This window comes from Girardinichthys multiradiatus, chromosome 13 (genome assembly GCF_021462225.1).
Source record: "Girardinichthys multiradiatus isolate DD_20200921_A chromosome 13, DD_fGirMul_XY1, whole genome shotgun sequence".
NCBI classification, from domain to species: Eukaryota; Metazoa; Chordata; class Actinopteri; order Cyprinodontiformes; family Goodeidae; genus Girardinichthys; species Girardinichthys multiradiatus.
This window is the reverse complement of record NC_061806.1, coordinates 37,898,524-37,915,313: the sequence shown is the minus strand read 5'-3', so window position 1 is coordinate 37,915,313 and position 16,790 is coordinate 37,898,524. Positions and strand designations below refer to the sequence as shown.

Below are 16,790 nucleotides of genomic sequence, written 5' to 3'. Positions count from 1 at the left end.
TTATGCATTTTCTACTGACAGATCACTTCAAAATCTGTTTGTTTTTTATACTTGTGTTTCATACTGTAACTGCTATGAAACTGAAGCTGCATGAACGCCTGAGTTTAAATGTTTTCAAACAAGAGATCAACAGGTATGGATGACATATGGTGGATGTAGTACACCTCTGAGTTTTATTTTTTTGTCAGAACCAGCAACTCCAATACAGACAGAATTAAGGGAGAACGACGTACTCAGTCAGTAACATATTTTACCAGGACCGCAGATGAAACACAAACAACAAATAAGTGAGCTAGGATTGATACTTCCGGATAAATAGGTTATGTGGAACAAATAGAAACACAGCTATACTGCATTCAATAGACTGTCCACTTACATGTTTTACTTTTGTTTTACTTAAAACAAACATTAGTGAGGGCAAACCTTTCTATTTGATACACTGACAAATTTCCATTTACGATGTAAATGCTCCTAACAATTAGTATGCACTCAGAGGTCTACAGTTACACAGGATGTTTCCCATTAGTCTGCTTGTTGGGTTACAGCCATGTTAACAAATCAAGGACCAGACAATCAAATAAGGCTTCATTCAGCAGGAAAAGACAGAAGACAGAGTAAAATACACTCAATGGAAACAGACAAGCAGCAGTGAAGATAAACAAAGTAAATCTTAAATTTAATCTCATGAGAGTGTTTCTAATGATTTTGTGTGCAATGTGTCTCACTCACGGCCTGTGTGTAAGCATTGTAAGCCCCAATGTGCAGGGTCATGGGACTGATGACTCCCAGCTGAGAGGCCACCTGCTGCATCCGCCTGAGTCCGCGTTCCTTCTCCGAATCGGCAAACTTGACTACCAGGCTGGATGAGGCGCCCTGCAAAGGAGTCATAGAAAAACCCAGAGCTCTCACAGCACAAACTCATCCAGTAAGAATAAAACAGGGTCATTCAACATCCTGAACACAAGCCAGGTTATAGAGTATTTGAATACTATAAAAGGTAACGGAAATAGGATGATACTCTCCTCTTTAAATCAGCTGCATCGACACAGGCTTTGAAAAATCTATGACAATATACCCCTTACTCATGATGTCAGCAGTTCATGCTGATCCACAGACTTTTGTAAATTTTACTTGATTTTAAAAATATCTTTGGCTGAATTGAATTTTACACATACTGCTCACATTCTGTATGTGTGCCTGTTCATTAAAACAAAGATAAAAACATATCAAAGGGGTTAGATCATTATCATAACTGTGATAATCAACATTTTAAAATTATTGTAAAAGCAATAGGAGTAACTGTTCAGCTGTCAAAATAAGAGACATGAGTTTTAATTTTTGTCGCAAAATTTTGCGTTAATATTGTGACGTTGTGGTATTTTTACTCAAAGTTGTCTCACACTGGACCATGCCTACTGTGGGGCAGCTGTGGGCCGACTCGCTCAGGGAGAGATACAGTAAGCAGCAAACTGTAGCTAGGCTACCCAGGAGGAGGAGCCACACCCTTCTGACACGGGACATGTGATGGAGTAATTAAAAATGTATGTCACTAATTAACAATTTAATGTTGTAGTTGATATCACTGTTAGTAATGTGACTTTTAGAAGCTAAGTTGCTACATATAATCACTAAATCATATAATCACACAGCTTCTCTGCAACATGAACTGAGTTTCACCTGTAAACAAGTTAAAGGGCACGTGTTGGGGGGCTCTCTGCTTGGACCACCTCTATTACATGAGCAGAAAATAAGCATTGTCTTTGAAATATGAGACAAACCATGTTAACTAAAGTCTTTAGGTGGAGATTTGTTGCACTGAAATGATGCCCGCATCAGTCTGAAAATGTCATGGGTTTTTGCTGGTCATTTGCTTGTGACAGTCTAAACCTCGTATTGCACCAAATTATGCACTGTCCTGATTTTTTTTCCCGTTTGGGTTTGCACTGTTTTGATGTTTTTTAGCTTTAGATTTTCCTGCTCAAATGCTTTGAAGTTGTTGTTTTTTTTTAATCAACGGAAGATACTTTTTTTTCTTACACATCTGGCAGAAAAGAAGATATCCCACTTCACAAATAATCTGACAGTGTATACCTGCAGTCCAGTAAATATGACCTTTTGATACATATACAATAGTCACCTCCACCACTTTGTGTGAATGCTTACGATGTTTTTGCACATTTTCTAGTCAAGAAAACAGATAATTAGATTTACTTACATAAAAAAATTTTGTACAATTCTAATTGTTTAATTTATAATTTATTATAAACAAAGTAGATGATGGTTAAAATGCCCTTCACTTTTGAGTTTGTGGTGAGTGGGAGGGTAATTAGAAGTGGTGACTATGAGCTGAGTCACCACCTAGCTTATCTAAACAACAGGATCTGGAGCATAGAAGTGGTCCGCTCTGATATACAATGAGTGCATTTGTTGGGAACTTACAGGTAAGGTGCGACTCCCGTGCAGAGCGTTGATGGCGGCCTGAGCTTCTGCGTTGCTCTGGAACTTTACAAATGCACACCCTGCATGAAACGACACACCATTAAACATAACCTCACACACAAATTCACTCACAAAGGATTAAAAAAACTGCTTCCCTTTAAAAATACATTAGAAGCCGTCTTACATCCAGTGCTCCATCAGTAACCGTGGCGTCGTTAAACACGGTCCGCAGAACATTCATTGCTTCATCAATCATCGGCCCGTAAACCACCTAACGCATCATTAGCCATGACCCATAAAACCTATAGGCTCATTAGTCATGCCTCATGCAACAAACGGAGAAAAATCTAGCATCTGTGTTGGAGCTGTCGCCGGACTTTGATTTACACGGCAAATATCATTAGCATTGTTGTTAGTGACAAAAGTAATTTATACCACGTGGAGGCAATGTGCTACAGGGGTTACAAACAGTTAAACAAAGTCAATAGCACTTTCACACTAGCGGCCAGAGGCCGGTTGGAATAATATCCAGCACTTAAACAGACATTTGGCTTAAAGTTATTGGAAATTTTGTGGCTTAAATCCTAAATTTACATTTCTGGATGTTACTCGTAGGAAGACATCAATTCTTTAATTTGATTTTAGGTAATTAACTCATTCTGAGCCAAGCAGAAAATTAACAGACGCAAGTATTTTAATGATTTGAACAGAAACACAACGCCCTCCAGATACAGTGGTCCCCCTGGTAAAGATGCGTTCAAAAGCCATGTAAGTTAATGACGAGTTGTGTAGTCTTGGTGACCCTGAGATGTCACTCTTTGGTTCAGTGACCTTTGGAGGTGCCTTACCCCCGTACCGTCCTGCTCACTTTGAGTGGTGCCAAGATAACCATGGGTCCTCATCCATACTGGTTTGTTCCAGTTTCAGTTGTTTTGAATTATTGCCCTGGCAGCTGGAATCACTAAGTTTAGGCAAGCTGCTATTTTCTTGGGGCCATGTCCTGACCCCCATATTCTCTTGTCTTTACCATTATGATTTGAAAAAGAGGCCAATTTCTCTTAATCAGAGAATCAGATATTTAGACACTATAAAAACAGAAGTTATGGACTCCTATTAAAAGTGTACACACTTTGATTGCCCTAAAAAGGTTTGTATAAAAATGTTATTTACCTTTAACTTATAGGACTAGACAGAGGTGCCTCTAATTGCGGGACCAGTAATTTTATTAAAAGCAAGTATTTCTTAACACTGAAAAAATCAAATCTAACAGTTGGTAGCACTGTTGCCTTGCAGCAAAAAGGTCCTGGGTTTGAAATGCAGTTTGGGGTCTTTCTCCATGAAGTTTACATGTTCTCCCAAAGCATGCATGGGTTCTTTCCAGGTACTCCATCTTTCTGCCACAGTCCTAGAACATGACTGTAAGGTTAATTTGTCTCTCTAACTTGCCTTTAGGTATGAGTATCATTGTCTTACCCTGTGACGTACTGGCAAAAATATGGACCAAAAACATTATTGCAATAATATTTGGTATTTATGGGGAACAATAATAGTGATGAGAAATATCAATTAAAAATCTATTGCTCTGTTGTTTGGTAAAAGATTGTATGGCGGTGACTGTATGTGATTACATTCAAAGCCCCACATCAAAAAACAGCTCTGATATCTAATATATATTATATGAAACTTTGATATTGATATTTGTTGCAGCTCTCATTGAGCAAACAGTGTAACCCACCCATCCATCCATGGATGGATGGATGGATGGATGGATGGATGAGGATAACGTATGGTTAAATGTTCCCAATCTTCCTGCAGAAATCTAAACTAAGTGTCAGACTTGATATGACCTGTCAACACTTTTTTTAAAGTTTGTAAAGCGACAGAAAGTCAGCAGTTTAGCTTATTGTATTATAAAGTAAATCATCTTAACTTCTAGTCTTTTTATTCTTTTGTGTCAGGTTTGGGATTTGACGTTACCTTTGCTGGTCCCATCAGGCCCGCGGAGCACCGTGCACTCTTCTATGCTGCCAAACGGCTCAAACATTTTCCTCACATCAGCATCCGTCTGCTGTTTTCCCAGCATACCCACAAACAGCTTCCTGTCTTCTGAGGGGAAGGAGGTCATCAAGATTGGAGGGAACAAAGCAGGATGATGCATGTGGGATTAAGGAGAGAGGAGAAGATGTGTATATTAGATTATTATAACATACGTGCATGAACAGCAGCAAAATGAATGCCAAAAAGCAGGAGTTAATGGGATGCTATTCCTCAGATTGCCACCAGAGTGCAGTAACAAAAGCAGCTCAGCAAACAAACAGCATCTGGCCATGACTCAAATGTTTGTCACCCACTGAGAAGCTGCTCCGTCTGTCTCTGAAGGATCAAAGCAGAAATGTATCTGAATATTGGAGTCCATCCACAACAAATCACCATGTTTATGTTCCTCCACCATATTCTTCTGCACACTGAGATATCAGGAAACTTTAGATACAACCAGTCGCACGGAGAAGATGTCACTGTCCTACGCTCATTTACATACAGCTTTAAATGTCAGGGAGGCTGCAGATGAAAATGTGGTTTGATTAGAAACACCTGCCTGGATGGAGCTTTGATATGAAGAGTTTAAATTCCGGATAATTATGCTTACTAGATTTATTTTACTACACAGTCAGATAATAAACGTTAGAAGACAAATTTGTGAGGAAATTCATGTTTTCTATTAAGTTATGGTTTTAAATTCGGTAGTTTTAAGGTATGGGGGTTCCCACAGCTTTATTACTGTCAACTGTCTTAATAAAAAAATAATATAAAGTGTTATGTTAAATAAAGCAAATGTGTCTCCCATTATACTGAAATGCATGATAATTAAAGAGCCTGCTGATGCGAATCTGTTAAACAGTGTGCTACCTCATCTAAAAAGATTAATATGATGTGTTAAATGTAAACACAAAAGAGGAATGCAGTAAGTAGCAAAGAAAACACACCCTTCTAGTTGCCAAAATCAAGCTTCTTGCATAAATCTGGCTAGACAATTGACCACTCTTCTTTGCAGAAATGGAAAGGCTTACTTAAACTACTTAGTCTGCTGGGATGGATCTAACGTTTAAGCTTATTTTTCAAATTTTGAATGAAGTAATTGTTGGAGCATTAAAAAGACGCCTCTAAGCGTTGATATCAGCCAAATTTATCCATTACAAAACTAGATCTGTTGTGTGTTTAGTATAATTGTCCTGTTTAAACTACCTGACCAAAACCGTTGTCCTCAGAGGAAAGTAAATTTGTCATGATGTTCAGGAACATCTCAGAAACCACCAAGTCTAAAGCCAATCATGAACTAGAAGCTGCTGTGCGTCATAGTGAAGCTAGTTTAGCATTAATATAGAGTGAGAGGGTACCGACCAAGAAAGAAGCGCTGCTGAAAACCGACTAGCAGCTGCTCACATGGACAAGCTGAATGCCTTCTGGAGAAAGTTTTACATTCAGATGAAACAAAGATTGAGCAGTTCATCCTCAATAAAAATAGGTATATTCGGAGGATACAATGTGAAGTTCTCCAAACCTAAAAACACTGTACCAATTGTGAAGCCTGGTGGTGGTGGCATCATGCTGTGGGTCTGTTTTGCTGCCAGGGTTACTGGTGTATTGCACAAAGACGACTGAACTACCGAAGACTACTGAAGGTTGGAAACTACCTCCAAAATTAATCAACGTCCCCCCAAATCAAGAGTTAGATGGTTAAAATTTGGTTAAAATTAAGATATCCAATGAGACAAACACACATCAAGACTGGTTTTAAGTGGATAAAGCAGACTAACATTAAACTTCTGTTCATGGCTACGAAAAGCATGGGATTAAGGTGTAACTTGCAAAGGGATACTTGTCGTCCTTTCCTGTTTTCCTTAGTTAAGCATTTCTTGGTATTTGTTGGTGGCTATTTGCATACTGTATGTATAATTTTGAACTTGCGTGGATTAGAAAAAAATCCAAAGTACACAACGGGTCAAAGGTTTTAGAACACCTTTCTCACTTAATGGGTCTCTTTGTTTTCATGACTATTTAAATTGTAGATTCTCACCAGAGACAACAAACCTTTTAATGAACACACATGGAATTATGTAGTAAACAAAAAGTGTGAAATAGATTAGATTTTAGATTCTTCCAAACAGCCACCCTTTGCTCTGATTACTGCTTTGCTCTCTTGGCGTTCTCATCATGAACTTCATGAGGTGGTCACCTGAAATGGTTTTCCAAAGAGTCTTGAAAGAACTTCCCAGACGTTCACTGAGAGACGGCCAAAGGTTAATATTTCAGTCATCACAGCAAAGGGCGGCTACTTTAAGGATTCTAAAATATAACTTAGCTAAAGTTATTTTACAATTTTTGTTTGCTACATAATTGCAAATATGTTCATTCACTGTGTTGATGCGTTATGTGGGAATCTACATACAATGTAAATAGTCATAAACATAAAGAAAACCATTAAATGAGAAAGGCGTTCTAAAACCTTTGACCGGTAGTGTGAATTAAAAACTTCTGCAGCCAATTCTTGCTTTAAAAGTTCATTAAAGTTGCATGTTCTTATATCAGTGAGCCTCAAACAAAGAACTGCTTAAATAAAGCATTAAAAGCCCAAAGTTAATAGGACATTCATGTTGATGATGAGTGAATGTAAACTTCAGACAGACACTGCAGCACAAAAAAATAAACTAACCCTTGAAATCGTGTCTTTATATAAATGTTTTTCCTTAAATTGAAAAACAAAACATATAAAGATCGTAGAAAGAAGGAAGCAGAGTTGCTCATCAATGAGCTTTCTCTGCTCAGTTTTAGGGATATTTTCCAGGAAAGTTAAGAAAAGGTATTTCATCCACTGTGGAAGATTTTATGAAGAAATTATTAGATTAAAGACGCGTTAAAAACAAGCAGAAACATTTTATTTCCTAGAAAGCAAATGAGGTTTAAGTTAAAAGCCTGACATACAAAGATAAATTATAAAGATATAAGTTCTAGAAAACCACTCTCGTCTGTTTAAGGTGGACTAAGGGGAGGCAGACGACTGTCCTGGAACATGACTTCTGCTGACTAGTGTCACGCGTGTTATCAACGAAGAGGTCAAAAGCCAGCATCTGCGATGGTGTGGACTGCTTTACAAAACTTGGCACATCCAACTTGCACATCTGTGAAGGCCTCATTAACCCACTGAGATCAGAGGGAACATATGTGTGAATATATCACTCTCAGGACTGGAGCGATTTCTGCACGCCTTTCTGAGAAGTAACCATAACAACATGACCATTGTGCTTCTTTACAAGAGAACACAGAAGCAAAGACGTATAAAAACCAAAACTGTTTACCATCCTAAACATTAACTCAGATAAACTCACAGCAGTTTGTTTACATCTTAACGAAAACTTATAATGTTGTCAAACTGTGGAAGGTTGTTTTCAAAAACTTGTTTATCTAGAAAACAGTTTTTTCATTGCATCAAAAATTGGAGCTTTGAGCTAAAATTTATGAGACAGAAAAATGAGCTTCCACCTTTTTATTTTTTATGGAAGAATTTTCTCATTTGATTAAGACAACAGCAAGGTGTGCCAGTACCAGTGAGTTTCACAAATGTCTATAGGCCTCATCCACATATGTCAGCTATAATCGTTCTTTATTTGATCTATAAAGTGAAGTTCTGCAGACTTCCAGAACCAGATTAATGCTAAATAGATGCCTGCATTAGTCAGGATTAATTAGCAGGAATAAATTAGCATTGCCCTTACTGGGAGTGAAACTTGAGATCTCTGATATGGAAATCACATCCTTCTAAACAGAGAAACAAAGTGACACTACAGTATATAAGAGCTTCAGCTTATATATGATTTTTAAATTCATGCTGAAGGATTGCCACTTTTTAATAAACACATTTTTTTTTAACAATGTCCTGGAGCAATCTTGACATTGCAAAGACTGTGAGGATTGATTTTATTTATTAAAATAAGATATAACAAATGTACTAATATAAATATTTAAAGATAAATTCGTATTAATGCCAAATGTCTTCTTTTTAATTTCTCAGCAGAATAAAGTCATTGAATTTGACATGCTGATGTTATAAACAACACTGACATTTTCCTACATAGGCAACGTTTTCACTAACTGGCCGAAATCTAGCCTAAATGTTTTAAATTGGGTTGAATTGAACTCTGTTACTGAATTTAATATAAATGTGTCTACTGTGACTGAAGTTAACTGAAAAGAACCAGTTTGTTTTGACTGGATCATATATGTTAGCCCTATTAAACTGCCTGGTTTTTATAGTGTTGAGTTCAAGAGAAATAATCTCAGAGGTTTTTCCACCTTTAATGTGACACATAACCTAGTTACAACTAAAGTGAAAAAAAAAAAAACATAATAATGTGGTTGAACTGGGAGAAGGGGGGGCTTTCTTCTAGCTGGGGATGTGGCTGTGTTCAGAATTAACTAGAACATTATAACTCATGTTGAAAAGGTCCCAGTACACACCTGTCACCTTTTAAAGTGTCTCTGGTTGACCCCAAATAGAGTGAAGCTGTTCTAGAAGGCCTTTTCCTGCCATTTTCTTAGTCACATCTTAAATCAAAAACCAATGAGCTTCCAAAGCACCAGAGGGTCAAAATTGATCAGTCACAAGAAGATTATGAAACATTGTCCAAGGCATTAGATGTACCAATGAGACACAGTCATCGTCAAGTGGAGAAAATGCGCAGCAGTGACATTATGAAGAACTGGATGCCCCTCCAAAATTGTGAAAAGACTAGAAGAAAAGTGGTTAGGGAGGATTCGAAGAGGCCTTCAGCAAGTTGAAGAAGCTGCAGGAACTTCACACTACTAACTGTGTAGAACATGACAACCATTAAAATCAATATCCTACATTAGACAGAAGTATTTCTTAAAGATAAAAACAAACCTGGCTAAATTTCACTTATTTGTATTCTCTTTTACGCCGGTGGGAAAATGTGTTAGGATGAGGGCAAAAGTGAACTTTGTGGCCTTAATTCCAAAAGGTTACTGCATAAAAACAACACACTGCATGGTGGTGGCAGCATCAGGCTTTGGGATCGTTTTTCTTGAGATGGAACTGAGGCCTTGGTTAAGGTGGAGGGGATTATGGACAGGAGCTTTACCTTTCAGTCTGAAAGCAATCCAAAGCATACATCCAAATCAACAGAGATAAAAATGGCTTCACAAAAAGACGATTACAGTTTTAAAATGTCCCGTTCATCGCCAGGACCTAAATCCAAATATAAATCTGTGGGGTGATCTGAGGAAGGCTGTGTACAGGAGAAGCTCTCGCTATTTGAGAGATCCGAGGCGTATTTGCAAAGAACAGCGGGCTAGTACTGCTAGGTCACGATGTGTCATCGTAACAGCCAGCTGACTGGCAGTGCATAGCAACCTGTGGGAGAGTGCAGCAATGTGTTACTCATTAAAAGGAAACTGAAGAGTGAAACCTGATAAAATAACTAAATTTAACAGATTTATTCTACATTTCTGCTTACATCAATATTTTGAAGAATTGTATTAGTAAAAAATATGTTTTACCTGTAATACCCAATGTGTAACCACATTTAAGGAGCAGTACCAGAAATTGTTGCTTCGTTGTTTTGAATTGAAGCAGTGAGATCATAATATGTGTTTTTAGAAAGTTTTTGTGCAAATACTATGGTACCATGACATTTTTAAAGAAGGTAATCAAGCCGTGAGAATATTATACCTATTATCTGACTCTGCTGAGGTCCCACGTGCTGCACCATAAAAGGTCTGCACGTTTAACCTGCTAAATGACTTGTAGGTTTTTGTATTTTTAGTGTCTGAAGAGGTGATGTGTTTCTGAGTGTGGACAGGTAACCCTTACCCCCTCTGCTCTCGCTGTCCGCCGGCTTCACTTGGATCGGACGGTTCATCTGGAAAGAAGAAAAAGGAAAACAGTAGAAAGTTAGTTTAGAAATAGCTCAGTGGTAGCAATAAACACAGTCAGTAACAAATTAAAAGCATTTATGGAGCAAACAATGCTTACAAACTAGAAATAAATGTCACTAACTGTGTTTTAAGCATGACATTTATTGAGAACATAGAAATTCTTTCTGTCTTTCTCACAAAATAACATCCATCCTTACACACCTTAATTAATTTGTCGTACGAAACAATTATTATTGATGAATTCTTTTCCACTCTTGTCTTGTATATTTTCTCTTTCCCGCTTCCCCTTGCAGACCACAGCTGACACAGATATGTGTCATATTACATTTGCAGTGTCATACAGCCCTCTCTTCCTCTCCCCGCCCCTTTCTCTCCAGATCTGCTCTAATCCTGCCGCCCCCACCCCCCATCAAACGCACACAAAAAAAAAAAAAACACACCCACACGGGATTGGGGAAGTGATAAGATTAAGAACACTCGCCAGCTAATCTGGATTAAAGGAGCACGCAGCAGCAGAATATAGAGAGATTTTGAGCCTGACCGAGAAGCAAAGATGGATGGAGAGATAGCTGTAAAAACAAATAAAATAAAACGAGGAGACCACCCAACACTGACATGAATTATCTAACCTTTTCATAATTCATTAAGAGCCAAGCTGCTGAAATGCCATTTCTCTTTCACCTCTCTATTGTCCTATTTAACTAGAGCTCTGTGTTAAATTGTGCACACGTCAGTCCCTTTACAAGCTTGCCCTTCAAATGTATAGAGCATGAAAACGGAGTAAGAGGTACTGAATGAAATTAAGACAAAGAATGAACAAGAGAGGGCAAAAAGGGGAGAAGGGTGGGATTGAGAGGGATTGAAGGGAATAGAAAGGAGCATATGGAGCAAAGAAGGGAGGTGGGGGAGGTGCAAGCAAAGGAGGAGGGAGGGTTAGGTGACAAGTCGACGTGAGAGCAACAGAGTGACACTCTGTTAACCGTGGCTTAATGAAGGTCTTAATTATGGGGCTGGTGACATTTCAGCCAGTCACTGATCCCGTGCCACCGATTGATCTGCTGTGATCGGTCACAGGGAGACGATATCGATCCATGCAGCGGTCGCGATCCTGCCAGCAGGACCCGCATGAACAAACATCTCCGAGCTGCCGCCCAGCTGACCCTAACTGAATGAAATACCAGCAGCACCTGCTGCAGAGGCCTCCTGTGTCTCCTCATCAAGAGCGTTCAATTGATCACACCAATTAATGGGATGATGGAGGGGGCGAGAGCCATCCTCAGATCAGTCAAGCAAATAGAGGTCCAACTCCTGTAGTCAGTGAATTGTTGTTAAAATTATTAGTTTATTAAGTTTTGCTCAGTGTATCACTTGTTGATGTGAGATGACTCTTTACTGTTTACCACTGAAAAAGTCACTTCTTATTCAGCCTGCACACCTAAAACATAAAACCATGCATTATTTACTGCATTTTCTCCGACACTGGTTGATTTGAAAAGATTTATTATTTTAAACCCATTCCGTACATTTACATTATCCTTATGCCAGACAAAAACATAGCCAACGACGTTAGAAAAGTGGCGTTATTTCTCTTTATATATGTCTTGTGATTATCATTTTTCCTGCAGTCTGTCAGATAAGTAATTGCAGATTCAGTCTGAGCTCATTATGTAATTTCCTGTTGAAGCTAACTGTGCTTCAGGGCTTTTGTTAGCTTGTATGTAAACAAGATCAGTCACAAACTAGAAAGGAAGTCCTCTTTTTGTAAATATCTCTCTTACATAAACAGCTCATCACATTTTTTGTCAATAGTCTTTGGGAACAATGAATAGAAATCTGGTTTCTATAGCTTTATTTTTATTTCCATTGTAAAATGATACTGTTCTAATTTCCTGTAGCAGCTAGCTGTGCTGCAGTGCTAACAAACTAGCATGTTTGTAAACTGGGGCTTTCACAGACTGAAGAAAAAAGTCCTCTATTTTTGTCTATCTTTACTAAACTTGTTTCTCATTTTATAATGTTTAGAAAGAACAAGTGGAGATTCTGTTTCTGTTGTGTTATTTTCATTTCTTTTCAGAAATTTGCTAAATTCACTCAGGGCTAACACAAGCGTGTAGGCTACATAAACTAAAAAGCTACAGAATAAAGAAAAAACATAATATGAATATTATGTTTGTCTTCATATAGTCTCAAGGAACTTTAATTGCAGATTTAATCTTAGCTGTATTTCTTATCTATGTTCTAAACCGCTACGTTTTTTGGCATCCTGTAGCAGCTAGCTGTGCAGCAGTGCTGTTGCTAGCTTGTATAAAAACTAAACGCAGCTGATTTAAAGATACATGCAGTTATTTTTAAACCCATCCAGTTTATTTGCATTATCTTTAAACATCAGTTTTTTAAAGAATAACTGTAAATTCTGTTACAATTTTGCCAGTTTTATTACTGTTAAAAACAGTTGCTACTTTTCTACTTCCTGCTGTGCTAACACTACCAAACATACAAATATGAATTGGCATTAAGTGATCACCTTTTAATGTTTCTGTTTTAAATATCTTTATTTATTATCTAATAGTGTTTGGGAGCAATAAGTAAAGATTTGATTTCAGTTGTGCTAATTTTATTTCTGTCCTAAACTGCTATTTTGTTTTTAAACTTCCTGCAGGAACCAGCTGATTTATAAACAAGAGCAACAAGTAGAGATTCAACTGTGCCATTGTTTTTTATTAACCTCCTCCTTTGTAACTCTAACAATACTTGTGTTAGCATCTCTACTTCTGAAACAAAAAGTTATTTGTTGCTGAATGTATAAATTTACATTTGAGTTTGTTTGCTATGTCCATGGCGGCTGCCTCATTTTAATAAATTAATGTTTGAAAAACTGAGTTAATCCGGAACAAAGATTCATCAATTATATAAAATAAACTCAATTATTTAACATTGAGACAATTTTTCTAAACATGATCAAGCTCATGACTTTAGTTTATTTAATATCTTTAATTTAATGGGGGAAAGAAAACATCCCTTGTCCAATATTTTACCGCAGGCTGACAAACAGCGAAGGCCGCGGTGTTGCTGATAAGGTGAGGAGCAGCAGATGGCACAGGAGATTGGAATTAGAATATACAAGAGGGAAAACAGGGCGAAGTGGAGGCCATAAAGGCTGCACCACTTCAGATCAGCACAGCAAATAGAGTTACCCTGAGCAACATGAGGAAGAGGCGCATGGAAAAAAACAAACAAATGAGAAGGACAAAAGGTGCCTCTAGGTCAAGAGATGGAAGGATTAGATGTTTAAGGGAACGAGGAGGGAGGAAAAATGAAGGACGCCATACATTAAAAGATAAAGGAAGAGATGATAGAGGGAGCGTTGATGCCTGTTGAATGTTGGCGCTGCCTCGAGAGCAGATGCAGAAGAAGGGAGGAAAAAATATCTCTCTCTAAGCCTGAACCGCTAACACACACTTTACAGTAATTTGCTCTCTCCCTCCTCCTGTTGCTCTCCTCTCCTCCCCTCCCATCGGCTTGTTTACAAAAAACAGTCCCATACTGAGCACAGGCAACACAGAAGCAAAAAAATATCATCTCCTGATAAAAACCCCATTATATGAGTGTGTTTTTGCTACTTGATTTTTTTAACGTTGTCTCCAAACATTATATACGCTCATCCTCCAACTGAACAAACAGTTTCTGCTCCCAGGCGCTCAAATACATGTACTTTGCTTCCTGCGATGTTGCTGGGGATTTAACCAGGATTATGAGATTAAATTAAATTAAATTCATAGATTATCCAATCAAATCATAGCAATGCATGACCCTCTATTACCACCATGACCACCCCACCCATGCAATCCACATTGACAAACATAAAGGTGTTTTTGCACATAAATGGGCTTTAGACAGAGGAGGAGTTAAGCGACAATGACATTTTTTCACCCTGCTGATCATTACCTGTTTTTGCTTCTACAACACATCTCTGACGTGTGTTTTCTCTCTGGTTTCAACCCATTTTGTTTGTCTACCCTAAAAAGCGGCTGCTCTGAATGGTAAATAAATCAGCAGAGCACATCACCCCTGCTCTTTCAAGCACATTTCAGCAGGGAGGCTGAGCTGGGTGGGGCGTGGAGAGAGAGAAAAGGGAGAGAAGGGAAAGGAAGGGGGGGTTTACAAAGACAATTTTCCTGTCTTCACCTCCCCTCCCTTCTCCATCACACAGTGCTGGTCATTGCATCGTGCCGGTTGCATAGCAACCTGGCATCCCTCGTCCCAGCCGTCTCCAGGCAACGAGACCTGCGACCGTAATCAACCTGCCACCTCCCCTGCTTCCCCCCCCCCCCCCCCCCCCCCCCTCAAATGCTGCTGCTGGTGCTTTGCTTTGCTTTTGCTCCCTTGCTTCTTCTCCTCCATCCGCCTCCTCGTTGCAATTGTGTGTCTTAACGCTTAGATACACAACTGAATTCCCTCCGTGCAGGTGGAAATTGGGTGTATTCACAAGCACAAAAAAAAAAAGAGTTAAATACAAAGAAGAGATACACAGGAGAGAGTGGTCTGATAATGTATCCACACGTGGATGCACACACAGATGGGTGCACACATGGGCAGACAGAAAAAAGCGGAGACAATCCCTCTGCTGCCAGCCACTCGTTAAATCAATCAAACGCAAAGAGACCGACAGCACAACGCTGCTACAGTTCGATAATATTTAATCAATGGGAGAGTATTCAGGGTAAAAGCTGCTTCCTCCAGTGTTGTCTCCAGTCTCACAGGGTTCAATAGATTGTCCAGTCCTACAAAGGAGATGACACTCAGCCGTTTCATTAGACAGCCAACAAGAAATCCCTCAAAGTGAACATCAAAGCATTGTGTCGCTTCGAATTGTTACATATTCAAGTCAAGTGTTGTCTGACTTGATTCAGTGAGGCAGACTAGGAGGAGAACTAATTTAAAGACATGTCAAACATATCAAATAAATAAATAAATCCCAAATACCCTTTTCACTAGTTTTCAGAGCAGGTTAGTAATTTTTAAAAAGCCAACTAAAAAAAGGAAGGCACAAACATATTTGGATGATGACATAGCGTCTGTAATGGCAGTCTCTTGGGGTAAACACGTAATATATTGTTTTCTTGACCAAAAAAAACTAAATTTTTTGGAATATGTTGAATAGATGTATGCCTGCTGATTGGTGAGACTGAAAAAGGACGGAGTGAGCATCTTTGATATGAAACTGAACTATAGATGAGCTCTGTAAAAGTATAAACACAGGTGGGAAGGACGAAATCCTACTAGGCCAAAAAACTGTTAATTTGTTGGAAACCCTATTTCCCTTAGGACTGTGAAACATTTGGAATGCTCTCTTTATGGGAAGGAACAACCAAAATTTAAGGGATGAAGACACTACACAGTTAATGCCCCAGTTAGTGCAGATAGCTCCAGCAGGGAGTATACAGTCAAGACCCCTGAGGAATCTAGCCTGTATTGTTAATGATCATAAAGTTTATCAGGTAAGAAGATGCTTTCTTTTACAGATAGCTTTAGCAGCATCGGTTATTCTCTGTGTCTGAGCCAAATGAAGGAGAGAACTGCAGATGATTTTGGAGTTTTCTTACCTTTCCTTCCATCGTCCATGTGTGTGTAGCATTAGCTTGAAGTGACCTTATAGGTCCAAGCAACATGATGTGGGTAAACTAACTGCAGATGGCCTTATAGCGTTAGATGGGCATGTAAGATACACTGTAGTGTGCTGTGGCCTCAGAAGTAAAATGATTATATAAAGAAGAGTGAGACTTGCTAAACCACTGCATGTCTCCACAATACAAAGTATTCTGGTGGAAGAAGGAGCACCAGAGTAACAATGTTGAGCAGAAATTGCAAAACCTAACCAGTTTTAATCACATGCAGTCATTACCCACTGGGAATTACAGGCAGACTGACCTCACCACAAAGCACTTTGGTATCCCTCAGTAGGGTTCCAGTTTATTAAGTCTCCAAACAGTCCTGCTGACTTCATTAGATAAACCGCTATAGAAATCTTCAAGTTATGAACTCAGATTCAAGCTGGGGACTTTACTTTTGTCTTGGGTAGCCATTGTGTTTTGCATTGATGCAAGTTTCAGAGTTTACATCTTCAGCAGATTTCAGTTGTGTTCTTGGCTGCGTTATGCTTTCTTTATTTCTTTCACACTTTTTTTTTTTTTACATGTTTCTCAATTTGGGACATGAAATAGAATATGACAGTTGTGAGCTACAAGCCTGGACCCAGCTAAAGAAGGCAAAGCAAGAAATAGGATATATGTCCTTCAAAGTTCAGAGTCTAATAAGATTTTTGAAACAACAGTTCCTGTATGAAGACACTCCCCAACCCCCTAAAAAAACACGCCGTCTCTTAGTAACAGATGTCTGTATTT

At 38.6% G+C, this 16,790-nt stretch overlaps 1 protein-coding gene across 2 annotated transcripts in view; it reads right to left on the bottom strand.

The window, feature by feature from the left end:
- The window catches only part of celf3a (cugbp, Elav-like family member 3a), a 46,795-nt gene that overhangs the window by 13,567 nt on the left and 16,438 nt on the right, over positions 1-16,790 (bottom strand). Inside the window, exons 4-7 of one of the 2 annotated variants that reach the window (XM_047382946.1) lie at positions 10,325-10,373; positions 4,417-4,545; positions 2,440-2,519; positions 730-873 (exon numbers count right to left, since the gene is read on the bottom strand). In XM_047382946.1, the coding sequence (XP_047238902.1) occupies positions 730-873; positions 2,440-2,519; positions 4,417-4,545; positions 10,325-10,373 (402 nt within the window). The remainder of the gene's footprint in view (positions 1-729; positions 874-2,439; positions 2,520-4,416; positions 4,546-10,324; positions 10,374-16,790) is intronic. The other variant, XM_047382947.1, reaches the window with a different exon arrangement.